Here is a 15378-nt window from a genome sequence, read left to right as displayed (position 1 = left end):
AGCACTTCCACCCTCATGACTTTCTTCTCCAACCAATGGAGCCGTGCCATGCAAGCAAAGGGACTACCGTCTTGTGTGAACGCCAAGGCGATGAGACAGAGCTGAGAATCTCTGCGTTCCGCCTGGAAGTGGTGGAAAGGTGCTTCTCTTCCACCTCTCCAATCTGAACCCACCCTTACCTATGACCCAAGAATGTGTTATGGCAAAGACTCAAGAGTGCATGTACTTAGAGAGAGGATTTATGTGAACATGCAATGTGCACATGGCACATTTGTGTCTACCTAGCCTAGGTACTCTACTACGTAACCCGTTACCCAGGTGTGGAGCTAGAGTGAGGGGGGAGCGAGCTGATGAGTATATGAAGCGGCCCAAGCCTATGCCTTCACTTTTCCGCAGTCCACCTTTTCCTTTACTGCTCTTTTGCTGCCCTCTTTTCTGATCTCACTTCGAAAAAACTCGCGCCTCCCTCTTCTGGAGCACAGCAACCCCTCTCTTTAACGCAACGGCTCGCATTTGTAGCTGCAGCAGGTTGGTACCAAGAGAGATCGAGAGAGAGAGAGAGAGAGAGAGAGAGAGAGAGAGAGAGAGGCTCAGAGAGTAATGTGCTGTGTGTGGCATGTGCCTGTGAGAGAGCAGGAATAATGTGATGGTCCTTTGTCGCTTTGCATAGCAGAGAAATGAGAGCGAGCGAGCAATGGCAGAAAATTGTAATGAGTTTAGGCAGCGGAGCTACTTGAAACTTTGAAAGGCCACCGAAAAGGAAGAGTAGAGATAAAGAGAGACACTGTCAGACCGTTAGAATGATGCGTAATTGAGTGAATTTACATGGATTTGCAGGAATGATTTTCTGGAAGGAGGGCAGGCACGAAATGTGTGTGTGTGTGTGTGTGTGTGTGTGTACGCGAGAGGAGTAAACTTGTAAAGTTAAGGAAGTACTTTCAGAGGGAAAAAGGTGAGAAGGAGAGAGAGAGAGAGAGAGAGAGAGAGAGAGAGAGAGAGAGAGAGAGAGAGAGAGAGAGAGAGAGAGAGAGAGAGAGAGTACTTGTGCAGGTCTGGGGCACGGACATAAGCACTCCATGGACAGCTAGATGGTGGCAGGGAAGGAGAGAGGAAAAGGAAAATTGCATTGTCTGTCTCCTTCCATCGTCATCATCCACACCAGATTCTTGATTTATCATGACTCAGGCGTAAACAACAACCAGAGCTGACATAACCACTCCATGGACAGCTAGATAGTGGCAGGGCAGGATAGAGGAAAAGGAAAATTGCATTGTCTGTCTCCTTCCATCATTATCATCCACACCAGATGCTTGATTTATCATGATTCAGGCGTAGACAACAACAAGAGCTGGATCATCATCATCATCATTCACCAGAAGCAACACAACAACAGCAGCAGCTACAGGTGCCTCCATATAATACCCAATTACTCATTCTTTGAAGACGTAAAGGGTCCCCAATTCTTAAACACTCACCTCCAGCTTCTTGTGCTTGCTGCTCCACAACTAATGTCTGCCTTGGGAAGTTTTGCCATGCTCCCACACTGCCTTTAGTGTGGGATGCTCTCTGATTTTTTTATCCTGTAAACAAGGCACCCCTTTGGTTTGCTCGAGTTCACTATTTATGACGTCAATCATTTTAGACAGACTTTGGTTAACGCTATTCACATTGCAGCATTTGTTGGCTTAGCATCCTGCTTTTATTATTTCTGTCCAGGTAGCTCATATTCATTTTGGCTTTATTGTCTCCAGGGATCCTGACGTGCCTCGAAAAAAACATGAGCAAACTGCAAAACATGCCTATGGATATTGAGGACCAAATTATGAGATGCAAAGCATGCCTTCGGATAACGAGAACCAAATTATGAGACATGTTTCCCTACTCCAAGTGGAAAGAGTTTCTTGCTCAAATTACAGGGAAGAGACAAAATTTGGTGGAGTTGTCAGTCATAAGATATTGGCTGCTCTACCTTTAGTGTGCAAGTGGGTATTTCTGCTGCTCCAGATATATCCAAAAGGAGGATCCGTCACTTAATATATATAAGGAAGGAGCAATCTTCGTTCAAGTGAGAGCTTAGTCACCTTGCCGCAAGGGTTTGGCTGTTTTCAGGACAAACATGTCAACACCTGCAACTCCTCATGAGCGTTCAAGAGGCCGCCCGGGCAACTTGGTACATTATGTGCTAGTCTTACATGATTTCCGGTGCTTAATTGGAAAGGTTTTATGCTGTTTGTTAGTTGGGACCTATCAGTAAATCCATCCGATGTGATGATTTTCTAAGAACTGTAACAAGTATATATGGGCTTTGACTGTAAATGTGTAATACAAGCTGGCAACTATCAAAGCATTTGGTAGAAGTTGATATTGATTTCTCAGACCTTTAACAGAATGTTAAGTTTTTCTAACATTAGGCGCTTGAATTCGTTTCTTTCAGGTTTTCAGAAGTGGATCCTTGCTGATTTCTTCAAAAGGTCTCCATTAGCTTCTTATCACGAACTTCAATTTTCCTTTGGCAGCTATGTAGTTTTTTAGCTTGTAACTTTGTCAAACAAAAAACATTAGCATTCTGACATTTCTTAAAGGCATATGCTTTTGTATATGAAGTGTGCTAATAAATGGTCGCAATTATGGGAAAACATTGAGGGTTGCGCATGTGTCGTTGCGAGAAAGCATATCTCACAGGATTTCTACATGCAGTTTGTGAATGAGGCTGATATAATACGTAAAGTATAAGGATGGGACAGTAATACTTTGCAGGCTTTCAAGGAAGTTTTCTCTTTGGAGTAACAACATAATGCTGTATTCTGAAAGTTTTAGATAAGTGATGACATGCAATGAGGAGCCAAGGTTTTTGGGTTAGGAGAATGTGTTTCTCAGCCTCGCTTTGAGACACATACAAGAAAATTATTCCCTTTCATCTATCCCCACGCTGGCAATACATTCACCATTGAAGCCATGGTGTGACATGCCAGACTGATTTCTTTTTTTAATTTTTTTTTGTGGCAGGGAAGGCGCGCAATAGAAACCATTCTGCTTGGCCCTGAAAGGATGGATTCTACAAAGAGTTAGCTTTTGCTGGTTGGGTACCTTAATAATTTACTGTATGGTCCACCTGCAGAAGACCAAATTTGGCTATGAGACAAAATCTATCAACTGGTTAGGGCTGGATGCCAGTGTTTGCACCGTGGATGGTGGTGGTTGGTACCATCACTGATCATCCACACCAAATACATTCCTTGTTAAAGCCATGGTACGACCTCTAGGGCCCATGGGATTTTTTGGTACGGAAGGACTTTATAATAAACAGGTTAGGCTTGCCCTCAATGTGATGGATCTGTATGGTACAAAGCTGGACTTCTGGAGGCTGTCATTCTTGAGGCTGGTCAATAAAGGATAAGTAACTGAAATGAGAATGACTTAGGGTGTGTAGACTCGAGGAAAAGATGAGATAGAAGGTGAAATGGCAAGGAGTGGGGTTTCTTTAAAAAACAAGTATAAAAACTGGAGCACCACTTTGGTCTCAAAAGGTATGTACAGCTGAAGGACATAAAAGTGATGTTTCAGGTTCCCTGTCATAGCTGGAACAATCCAGCCCATCTTGCAAAGAAATTCAATGGCTGAGCGGAAGGACATTATCCCTTACATCTCCTTGAGTGATTGGGTGTTTGATTCATGTTATAGAAAAAACCTCGTCTTGGAGAGTGTGGCAAGAGCTAGATTTTGAGCCGAAAGACAGGTCTGAACATGTACTCGGGTTATCTGTGACGCTTATCTGAGAGATGCGGACGCTCGTGGAGCGTGGGCCAGCTCGGGGAGACCGGGCCCTTGGCTTGTGATTTCTCAAGTGTGTGGAGCTGCGCCGGTGTGGGTCCATTGCAACTACTGGTTCAAGCGGGACCACGAGGAGATGCTAAAGGGGCATGAGAGCTCCCTCCACTCAAGTCAATCCTTTTCTATGCTTGCATATACCCAGTGCACAGGGCTCGTGATGCCTTTGGCTTATCTTAGAGATGGGGGACTGTTTTCAGGCCCCTCCTTATGAACTGAGGCCAGTGGAGCAAGTGACCTTTGTGCAAGATCATCAAGCCTTGCGTTTAGTTGTGGGTATGCAGCTTTGGTCTTTTGTCTGTTGAGAGGGCGTCTTCTTAGAATTCTGAGTGAGCACTGCAAGATTAATTCAGGAGTTGTGACTCCTAGTGTGCTTGATTTTATTTAAGGCATGGTGGAAAAGGAAAGCATTTGGGTGGAGGCACACTATTATTCGTCTGCAGAGGGCAGGTAGAGATGCAAGGCGAGGCTGATTAAGCCATGTGTCAAACGCCCAGCGTCCAGCAAGCTCAAGCCTCCCTGGCATAGTTGTGCCTTTAATCTTCAAGAGTGTGGTAGTTTCTTCTTCTAAAGAGGGGGTGGCATTGGGGGCCTGGAAACCGCCAACTCTTTTTTGCTCCACTTCCTGGCGCAACATTGCCAGTATCCCTTCTGAACCTAGGGTGGCCCTTGCTTTGGTTCCTGGAAATCGCATTTTGGTTACCATATTGTGTACGCTTCTTTTTAGAGCGGATTGTTTAAGTACATTTCTTGCGACTAATCCAAAAGATGTGATGCTGGTCAAGGGTCTTGGATGTGATTGTAAGTTGTAGCTCCGTCATGCATTTTGGTCAATTTGTGCCCATCGAACTTTTTCCATTTTGTGTGTAGAGGGAGAATCAGGGGGAGTAAGTGACGTACGTCTTAACTTGCGCATCGATGTTTCTAGTTATGTGCTGAAGTGCTCGATTCGAGTGTCAAACATAATGCTATAGATGATAGATGTAGATCTTTGGAGCTCTTTGAGGCAAGTGGGATGCTTAGGTTTTGCAGCTTTCCATTCAAGCTACCGAAACTCTAGCCACTTTGGAATGCATAGCTTGGTGTTTATTATTGGTAGGCGGCTAGTTCAACAATTTTCACATTCAATCGCCTCACATTGTCTGGGCCTTCAAGCAATTGCTGTTTGAAGCTACAACGTACTACTTGGTCTTGAACATCAAATGTTCTGTTAACCATTGAGTTTGGGTTGCCGATTTCTTTTTATTTCATCTCAAGTTTCACTTGTATGTCTCATACTTAATTTACATATGCTGAGAAACTGCAATTTATTTAGGCTTGGGCTGGAAATCGTGGAAGCGGCGCTGGTTTGTTTTGACTCACACTTCTTTGGTGTTCTATAAGAGTGACCCTGTGAGTATCAATGTCATATTTTTATTTTAAAATTGTATGTGCATGAACAAATAAAAAATGAAGATTCTGAAAGTCCATTTGGTGAAAAACAAGTTGCAAGGGTGGTTATAAATCTTGAAGTAAGGACTTTTGAGTGTACTCATGCATACTTGCTGGACCTGTTTGTGAAGCTTGTCAAAGAGCTCGCTTCCCTGGAGGTTTAATGAAAAGTCTTGTTTTGTAATGGTCTTTTCTTTTGTGACATTTTTTGCTGCAGACTGTCCTCTCAAAAGGAGGTGAAAGTATCTTGGCTCTTGGAGGCATTGATTTGAATAGTTCTGGAAGGTAAGGAAACATGAGGATCTTATGCTTATCATTTCCCTACTAGCTGTTGTTCATTGCTGAGACTGAGCAGACAAAGGACATGCTTTATATGAAGGAGAGAATAATTCTGTGGATGTGTACAGTGTGCTTGTTAAAGCAGATAAGAAGCTTCTCACAGTGCTTTTTCCTGATGGACGTGCCTTCACACTTAAGGTGAGAAGGCTAATTATGCACCTATCAAGTTGTGTTTGATATACTGTTTCTAAATTTATTGAAGATTTTGAACTAATTCCTTCTCCGTAGTGCCAGATTATGAATCATTATGAATCGAAACAGAAAGTAATTTTGATATCTCTGGCACTGCAGGCAGAAACCACAGAAGATCTAGAGGATTGGAAGGGTTCTCTTGAGAGGGCAATCTCTGCAGCACCAAGTGCAGATCTTGTAATGGGACATAGTGGCATATTCAAGACAGATTCGATAGATGCTGCTATCGAACCTGTTGATATAGGTGAATGATGCGTTTGATCTGTCACCTGGATTAGGCTAAATAAAACTGTGGAACGCTTAAGTAACGTTTGGTTTTGTTCGAGATTTTTGTTGGATTTGTCTTAGAAGTGCATCGTAGTGTAAATCTGCTGTATAATTGTTATGGGAACTCTTCTGTTAACATATAGGATTCTGCTCAATTAACTAATTCCTCCTGAGATCTGATGTGCTGAGACTCACTAAAATCTAGTATTTATTTTGTTTCCAGGTAGGGGCAGAAAACCAGTCAAGTCTATGGTGGTTGGACGGCCTATATTACTTGCTTTGGAGGACATTGATGGGAGTCCCTCGTTTCTGGAAAAAGCTTTGTGTTTCATTGAGCAGCATGGTCAGTACTGTCTGCTGTACTGCTAGTATATCTGTTAACAGATGCTGCAAGGGTCTTTTGGTTACTGCTTACAGAGTTGCAGCCTGCCACATTGCCAAAATTGAGGCCAACTGATAGCTGTGGTTGTGGATTTGGATTCTTATTGGTGTTTTTTGCCTGTAAATTGGTAGCTACAGATGCTAATTAAGTTGTCCACAATACCAAAGTAACATGAGATGCCCCCATCTCAACACCATCCCAAGTTGTCCCCCTTTTTCAAACCCCTATTGTGGATGGTCCCTGTCCAACTGTCTGTTCACGTCCCATGTTACGACAAAAAGTACTCATGTAACACGATCTTTTGTCTCCCTGTGTATAATAGAACAGTAAAATGAATAATGCTCAAGCTCAAGGGCCGTACCACATCTCCAAACCGTCACTTGCATTGATCACACACCATGATAATGTTGATTGTAAGGTGGTATGCATTGCATTTATTACATCATTTGCCATACCTCCCGTATTTTCTAATTGCCACAGCTCTTATGTTTAAATTTGTACTTACAAGTTTGGGTTTTGGGTCCTGTAGATATGTTCTGGTTTGATGAAACATCTCTGGTTTTGATGATATTAGGTGTTGGTGTGGAGGGCATTTTACGGCAGTCAGCAGATGTTGACGAGGTGGAGCAGCGTGTTCGTGACTACGAGCAGGGTAAGTTTACAATTCCAGGTTTCCTCACTTTCTTTTATGGTGTTAGTGGGACTTCTGGATGTGCCTACTGGCGGGAAGTGTCTTGTGGGTGTGTCTATGTGTGGGCCCTTTGTGCATTTATATCCTGCTGCGGACTCGCCTTTGGTCGTGGAGGCTGCCCGCAGCCTTCCGGAGGGGCAGCCATGTTTATCAGGAGGAGATTCCCCCTGATGTTTTCTTGGAGTACCTTGGGGCCTTAGGGCCTCTTTATCTCTACTGTTTCTCTAAGGACCGGTGTTTTCACTAAGGAGAGCATCAGAGACTAGACTGACGAGAGCATATGCAGCTTTGGGAGGACTGGAGAGGATGTGTTCGCAGGTTCAGTTTCAGGAACCGCGAACAAAGCTTTGGCTTTTTGACACGCTAGTAACTCCAGCTATGCTATGTGGAGTTCAGGTATGGGGCCACCATGGGAGATCTGGCAACACAGATGGATGGAGATGTATGGAGAGGCCTCTGGTCTCTATGATCGCTCGGATAATTCGGGCTAAGGCCTCAGTACCACATGAGCTTATTCGAGCCAAGCTAGCCGCCGCCCCCCCCCCCCCCCCCCCCCCCCCCCCCCCCCCCCCCCCCCCCCCCCCCTCGTGGTAGAGGCACTGACGAGATCAGTTTCCTTTATGCACGGTCTATGGGATCTCCCCAGAGACAGATACGCTAGGCTTGCCTTGGAGTCATCTCGACAACTAGCTCTACAAGGCGATACAGCATGTTGGTATGGACAGATGACATCATGGTTTCAGTCTCATGGTCTCAAAATGGATAGATTACCCCCGCTTCAATACTCCTTGGATGCACCCTCCTTGTCTCTCACACGGACAGAGGTAACTAGGCTCATACGCCAGGATCTGATTCAGATAAATACCAGGAGCACATGGATACAGCTGACACAGGAGTTGGGCACGAAGATGGCCTTCTACAGAGAGCATCTTCTCCAACTCACGGAGGATGGCTTTGTGACTAGGCCAGCATACATGGATACACACTTATCTCATGGGATAAGATGCGCTATTGGACAGATACGCACATCCTCACATCAGCTCCAGATCGAAACTGGCCGATTTCGAGGGGTGCCGGCAGGAGCCAGGATATGTCACCTATGTAACTTAGAGCCAGAGACAGAGCTGCACTACACATGTCACTGCCCGGCATACTATGAGATACGCGGCTGCTTCCACTGCCTGTTCAGAGAAGGGTTCGGACCTTTTTCTAGAGTCATGAGATACAAGGATCAGAAGTGTCTCGGATTGTTCCTGCTAGAGCTGCGCAGACTTAGGGAGAGCTTGCTGAGGACATTAGGGGAAAGACAGTCTCAGAGACGAATCACAGAGTTCTTTACACCAGACCAAGGAGGGCCAACGGAGCAGTCATTACAGCAGATTTAGAGCCTACTCATACTCGAGGTACACTGCTTGACAGAGCCATTGAACTTGGCAGATCCAGACATCCACGACCTCGGGGGGTCTCACACTACCGACGAAGGTTGCAACAGAAGATACAGATCACTCTAACTCGACATGCAAGACGCCCAACCAGAGTTCTGACCATGGAGGAGGTCGATGAGATCCGACAGCGACCAATGAGAGATTTCATCTGAACCCACGAGCCCCCCCCCGCCCCCCCCCTTATTTCCTTTCTCCTTAGTGTTTTAGTGTTAGTTCTTTGTTAACTTGGTAACTTTGTAATTTCCGTAATCAAACATGGTATCAAATTCACCAGTTGTAACTTTTTGGTCTCATAGGTCATCTTGGCCTTTTGAAGACGTTAATATAACATTTCATTTCATTTCTTTCTCCCACTTCATTCGTGCTTTCTCTCGAGTACTCTCAAGGGAGATCACTATCTCTCTCTTGCTCTTTATGGAGCAGTGATGGAGGAACAGTCGAGTGCATAGGTGGAGAGCGAGGGCCTGCAAGCCCCAGGACGAGCCAGTTTCAGACGAGTGTTCTCTACCATCAACCACATCTTTACTCTATGCTACCTGATTGATCCGGCAAAGGTGTGGAAGAGGCAAGTTGGTGGTGGACACAGAATGAGAGACCCACATCATCCGGAACAAATCTTCTGTCCCACATGACATTATCAAAGCAGAGCTAGCCCCGCCACCCATGTTAGTGGAGGCTCTCTTTCAAACAATATGTTTTATCCAGAGATTGCGCAAGCTACCGCAAAATAGGCTTTCATGCAAAGCTCTTGAGGCATCTAGGTAGCTGTCAGGGGTAGGTGAGAATAGATCATGGTATGCACCGATGACACAGTGGTTCAACACACGTAGTTTGGATTTAGAGTGGCTCCCACCATTCAGTACCAACTTAACTCACCATTTATACCTCTCTCACATAGTGAGAGGAACCGAGTCCTTATATTGCCCTAGACATCCTCTTCCATTGAAGATGTTGTATTATAGAGATCAGTTCATGACTATTCTATACTATTTAAGAGGATGTATTCAACCAGCGACGTGATTGGACAGCTCAGGGTTTCATCTCACAGACTTGAGATTGAGGTTGGCGGGAAATCCAGATTGACAAGGACTAGAGGACGTGTAGGGTATGTAGAGGTTGGGTGGAGAGTAAGGAGCACTATGTATGTAGATGCCGTGCATATGAGAGCATACTGGGCTGAAATACAACCCTTTTCACAGGACAACCCACACTTAAGAGTACAATTGGAGTAGAGAGACCAGAGGCAGCTGGGTTGGTTCTCCTCCATTCACCTGCACATTCAATGGAGGGCAATAGTCATAGCTCATTGACTTTTTTCAGAGAACTGCTCTAGTACCACCCACTGACATTCAGAGGGGGGTCACACTACAAGAGACAGATTGTTCGAGCCTGTAGACGCCCAGTGCACCAGAGAGTACATCACAAGGCCATCCGAGAGGTTCGACTACGGCATGAGCAGACTCGACAGAGGGCGATAAGAGTGGGCTTTCTCATATTGTGCTGCTTGACTGTGGGGACCCTTCACACCCTACCCACCTATGTGCGCCATAATACACCGCCCGGTTTGGTACAATATAGAGCCAGCTAGTCTTTTGCTTATCATGGTTGTACAGCCCTGCGCTTACAGTGTCCATCCATTAGTGTTAGAGCTCCATTTCCCTATCCCTCATACATTAGTGTTAGAGCTCCATTTCCCTATCCCTCATACACATGTATACACACCCCCGGGTCTATTTCAGTACTTTACCCAGAGGAGAAACACATGTACACAGTTCTATCTCATAGGCCGATTTGGTCACAACATAAGTTTCCTTGCTCGAAGGGCCTGCTCTTCAAAAAGCCGAAAGCAACAGAAAGTAGGTAGTTCTTCACAGATGGCAATGTTCCAAAAACCAAAATCCTTATCCACATCTCACACAACAAGAAACGTGAAAACCAAGGTGATTCTTAGAATGCCAACCTTCTTCCGCATCCGAGTCACATACCTAGATCCAAGGCATTGAAGACGTCCACCACCAATCACCTCTTGTCAGGAAATAAGAGTAAGCTTCAAGCTGAAAATGCAACCTTCCTCTCTATTACCTCTTACATCCTAAAACTTGACACTCGCTCCTCCCCCTTTAGCATCCGAAAACATAACAACCACTCCTCTCCCTTGGAATATCGGCATGTACAGGGACGTGAATCGGGTTGAAAATGCAAACAATGCCGGCTCGCTAGTCCAGAGTAAAGTGTGAAAACATCCTACTCTAAAACAACAAGCTTCTAAGCTCACAAGCATCACAAGACAGCCATGAGCCATGAGCCAGATGTCCAATACCATGCCACTGTACGCAACGGACGATAACGAAGAAGAGCCATGAGAGGAGAGAGAGAGAGAGAGAGAGAGAGAGAGAGAGAGAGAGAGAGAGAGAGAGAGAGAGAGAGAGAGAGAGAGAGAGAGAGAGAGAGAGAGAGAGAGAGAGAGAGAGAGAAATGAAATGAAATGTTATATTAACGTCTTCAAAAGGCCATAGTGACCTATGAGACCAGAAAGTTACAAGGTGGTGGATCTGATACAAAGTCAGAGTAACAAAATAACATAACAACAGTACAAAACAAAGATATATACTATGGGATCCTAGATTGGTCGATGTGAACTAAGCAAAAAACTAAGCAAAAATGGGCGGCTTGTTGGGATAGCTGAATCACAAGAGATCTAGCATCGGTCGTTGGCGAATCTCATCAATTTCCTCCATGGTTAGTAGTTTGACCGGGCGTCGTGCATGCCTGGCCAGCGTGCTTCGAATCTTCTGACGTAGCCTCCGTCGATGCTGTGTAGTCCTCCGTAGTCTTGGGCGTCTAGATTTCCCCAGTTCAATCGCTCGGTCGCTCAGTGTGCCTCTGGTGTGAGACGAGGGGGAGCTTTGCTGTGGGGAGTGGCTCTTGCGGCTGTCCCGTGTCTGCTCTGAAGAAGTCTTTGATCCGTCTTTGGGACTGGCTAGCCTCGCCATTCATCAGGCTATCTCTGTGTCTGCGCAGCTAGAGAGAGAGAGAGAGAAGAGAGAGAGAGAGAGAGAGAGAGAGAGAGAGAGAGAGAGAGAGAGAGAGAGAGAGGGAGGGAGAGAGAGTGAGAGAGATGAAATGAAATGAAATGTTATATTAACGTCTTCAAAAGGCCATAGTGACCTATGAGACTAGAAAGTTACAAGGTGGTGGATCTGATACAAAGTCAGAGTAACAAAATAACCTAACAACAGTACAAAACAAAGATATATACTATGGGATCCTAGATTGGTAGATGTGAGCTAAGCAAAAAACTAAGCAAAAATGGGCGGCTTGTTGGGATAGCCGAATCACAAAAGATCTAGCATCAGTCGTTGGCAAATCTCATCAATTTCCTCCATGGTTAGTAGTCTGACCGGGCGTCGTGCATGCCTGGCCAGCGTGCTCCGAATCTTTTGACGTAGCCTCCGTCGATGCTGTGTAGTCCTTCGCAGTCGTGGGTGCCTGGATTTCCCCAGTTCAATCGCTCGGTCGATCAGTGTGCCTCTGGTGTGAGATGAGGGGGAGCTTTGCTGTGGGAGTGGCTCTTGCGGGCTGTCCCGTGTCTGCTCTGAAGAAGTCCGTGATCCGTCTTTGAGATTGGTTAGCCTCGCCATTCATTAGGCTCTCTGTGTGTCTGCGCAGCTCGAGCAAGAACAAACCCAGGCATCTCTGATCTTCGTATCCCATTACTCTTGAGAGTGGTCCAAAACCCTCTTTGAACAAGCAATGGAAGCGGCCTCGTATCTCGTAGTAGACGGGGCAGGGGCATGTATAATGCAGCTCTGTCTCATGTTCCATGTCACACAAGGGGCATGTCCTAGCCTCTGCTGGTATTCCGCTGTATCTCCCAGTTTCAATCCGCAGCTGGTGAGACGATGTGCGTAACTTGCCAATAGCACATCGTATCCCATGAGACAAGTGGGTATCCATGTATCTGGGTCTCTTCACAAAACCATCTTCCGTAAGCTGGAGAAGGTGGTCTCTGTAGAAAGCCATCTTCGTGCCCAATTCTTGTGTTGGTTGTATCCATGTCCTCCTGGTGTCTAGTTGGGTCAGGTCTTGGTGGATTAGCTTGGTGATCTCCGACTGCGTAAGAATGAGAGATGGTGCAGCCAATGAGTACTGGAACGGTGGCAGCCTGTCTATGTTGAACCCATGCGCTTGAAACCATGATGTCATCTCCCCATACCAGCATGTTGTATCTCCTTGTATGGCTAACTGTCGAGAGGACTCAAGTGCTATGCGAGCATATCTGTCTCTGGGAAGTTCCCATGTGCGGTTTATGAAGGAGATTGATCTGGTGAGCGCCTCCACCACTAGTGGGGGGGCCGCCAGCTCTGCTCAGATAATGGCCCGTGTTACTGATGCCTTGGCTCTAATGAGCCGCGAGATCATAGAGACCAGAGGTTTCTCCATGTTCCCCCATTCGTCTGTGCGACCCTGCCTCCCGTGGTGATCCAATGAAGGTCCCCATATCTCAGCCCCATAGAGCAATGCTGAAGCCACCAAGGTGTCAAAGAGCTAGAGCTTCGTCCGGGGCTCCTGAAACTGAACCTGTGAACACATCCTCTCCAATCTACCCAATGCTGCGTGGGCTCTAGTCAGTCTGGTCTCTGCTGCTCTTCTGAGTGAGAATGTAGGTCCGCTAAAAACCACTCCAAGGTAAGTGTAAGCGTTTGTGTACTCCACAGTGTCCTGGCCGTATGTGAATGTAGGTGCTGACCTCTTGATCCAGTGTGGGGTGGTATTAAACACCATAACCTTGGTTTTACCAAGGTTGATAGACAAACCACTTACGTGGGCAAACGTATGCCAAGCATCCAATTGACGTTGCATTCCCTCTGGGGATTCGGAGATCAACACTATATCATCAGCATATAACAAAAGTGGAATCCATGTCCCTGCTAGCTGTGCACCTTTATCCCCATCGCTGTCAATGTAGTTAGAAAGCTCATCCACATACATACCGAAAAGAGTAGGAGAGAGCGGGCAGCCCTGCTTCACCCCAATAGTGGAGTGAACCGGTGTAGAAAGTCCCTCTGGGGTGCGTACATGCCCTACTACTGATCTGTACAATGCCATGATCCCCCAAATGAGCTCTGTGGGTACTCCCATTTCCTGTAATCTGCGCATCAATCTAGCTCTGGGTACTGTGTCAAAAGCTTTGCGGAAGTCCACAAAGCTACAATAGATCCGTCTCCCATGAGATCTGCCGTCCTCGATGATGGCCCTGAGTGTCAAGATATGGTCAAGAGTAGAGAAGCCTCTCCTGAACCTTGCCTGCCCAGTTGCACGCATTCCTTCCCTCTCTGCCCATCTACTCAACTGTTGCTCAAGAATGGATGCATACAACCGTGCCAGTCTGTGCTCAATCATAATAGTGCGATAATTTCCAGGCTCCATGGGGTCTCCTAACTTGAAGATAGGTACGATCGTAGATTTTTTCTAAGTGTCCTGTAGGCCCTTACACATGGCACGGTTAAACATAATTGATAGAAGCTTTGCTAGTAGGTCTTTGGCATGCATGAAATGCTCAGCGACTAAGCCATCATGATCATATGCTCTCCCAGTCCTCATCCTGTCAATAGCTTTCTTCACTATCTCAGCGGTGAAAAAAGCACATGTGTGTGGGCATGGGTCGGGGGGGTTGGGGAGGGGCGGCTGTCCAGGTACTGTGTACAAAGATGATGCGTACTGACCCCAGGTCTCTGTGGAGGAAATAGCGGGGGGGGGGGGGGGATTGCTCATGAAAGAGCCGCCATGCCTCACGCGAGTCCGGACTCAAGAATAGTTGATATAGATCCTGCTCGAGTCGAGCCAAAAAAGCCCTCTGCTTTCGTCGTACGAGGCGTCGGAAGTCAATCTGTGACTGTTTGTGAGTGACGTCCCCCAAAAGCACCTCCCTGTGAAGTCTGGCTCTAGTCTGGTGGCACTCCTCATCGTACCAGCTATTCTGAGGCATGCTCCCTGATCGGCGGCTCTGCTCAGATTGGGTGTGGGTATGCTTCTGCTGCCGCATCATGTAATGTCTGTGTCAGTATAGTAGTTAGCTCCTCCAGAGGTTCCCCCGGGTCCTCAATGCATAGGCGTCTGTAGATCCCGTCCATGTATACAGAATCCGTCTCCCGTGTGAATGTGTAACGAGTAGGGGCTGCTACCCGTGGCCTGTGTGCTACACTGAACTGGAAAGAGATGGTCATCGACACCAGAGCAAGATCTACTGCTACCCCGACCGGTCTGGGCCCAACTGTGAGATCCTGGATACTAGAGATGAGATTCGGCTGTGCCATGACATAGTCCACTTTGCTGGCTCCATGCCTGTGTGGGAAACATGTAAAACCTCCCGCAGTAGGAAATCTCTGTAGGCCGTTCAAGATGGCCAATCCATGTGCAGTGCCCATGTCTATCAGGTGTCGCCCATACTCAGTACATTCCACATCGTGTGATAGTCTGGAAAGGCCCGTCTCTGCAACATCTAGTTCTCTTAGCATCTCCTTTGAAGTATCATAAAACACTGCCTGGTGATGGGTAGTCCTAGCATTGAAGTCCCCTAGGATGATAATGTCACCATCCCTAGAGAACTCCCATATGCCATCATCCAAAATAGAGAAAGGGGACTGTCCTCTGGGTGATGCATAAACTGATGTAGTCGGGGGAAAGTAGCAAATAGCTAGATAGAGGTATCTGCCTGTCTCTGCTTTCAGTCTCACCCACATGTACCTAGCCTGCTCGTCCCTGCGGGCTATATGTATCAGTGGCTACAGATCCTCTCTAAA

The 15378-nt window shown here is 46.5% G+C and overlaps 1 protein-coding gene across 6 annotated transcripts in view; it reads left to right on the top strand.

The window, feature by feature from the left end:
* The first annotated feature begins 306 nt into the window (after window positions 1-306).
* The window catches only part of LOC147466122 (rho GTPase-activating protein 6-like), a 57762-nt gene continuing 42690 nt past the window's right edge, over window positions 307-15378 (top strand). For 2 of the 6 annotated variants that reach the window (XM_086524173.1, XM_086524164.1), the window contains exons 1-10: window positions 307-528; window positions 1051-1405; window positions 1752-2170; window positions 2435-2471; window positions 5144-5220; window positions 5477-5544; window positions 5667-5736; window positions 5890-6034; window positions 6281-6400; window positions 7014-7091. In XM_086524173.1, coding sequence (XP_086380299.1) covers window positions 2117-2170; window positions 2435-2471; window positions 5144-5220; window positions 5477-5544; window positions 5667-5736; window positions 5890-6034; window positions 6281-6400; window positions 7014-7091 — 649 coding nt within the window. In that variant the 5' untranslated portion in view covers window positions 307-528; window positions 1051-1405; window positions 1752-2116. Of the gene's footprint in view, window positions 529-581; window positions 953-1050; window positions 1406-1453; window positions 1583-1751; window positions 2171-2434; window positions 2472-5143; window positions 5221-5476; window positions 5545-5666; window positions 5737-5889; window positions 6035-6280; window positions 6401-7013; window positions 7092-15378 lie in introns of those variants that run through there. The other 4 variants (XM_086524141.1, XM_086524150.1, XM_086524156.1 and 1 more) reach the window with 4 other exon arrangements.

Source organism: Adiantum capillus-veneris, chromosome 1 (genome assembly GCF_014529385.1).
Source record: "Adiantum capillus-veneris isolate H3 chromosome 1, ASM1452938v2, whole genome shotgun sequence".
In the NCBI taxonomy this organism is placed as follows: Eukaryota; Viridiplantae; Streptophyta; class Polypodiopsida; order Polypodiales; family Pteridaceae; genus Adiantum; species Adiantum capillus-veneris.
The sequence above is the reverse complement of the archived record's forward strand: the minus strand, read 5'-3'. Positions and strand labels throughout refer to the sequence as shown.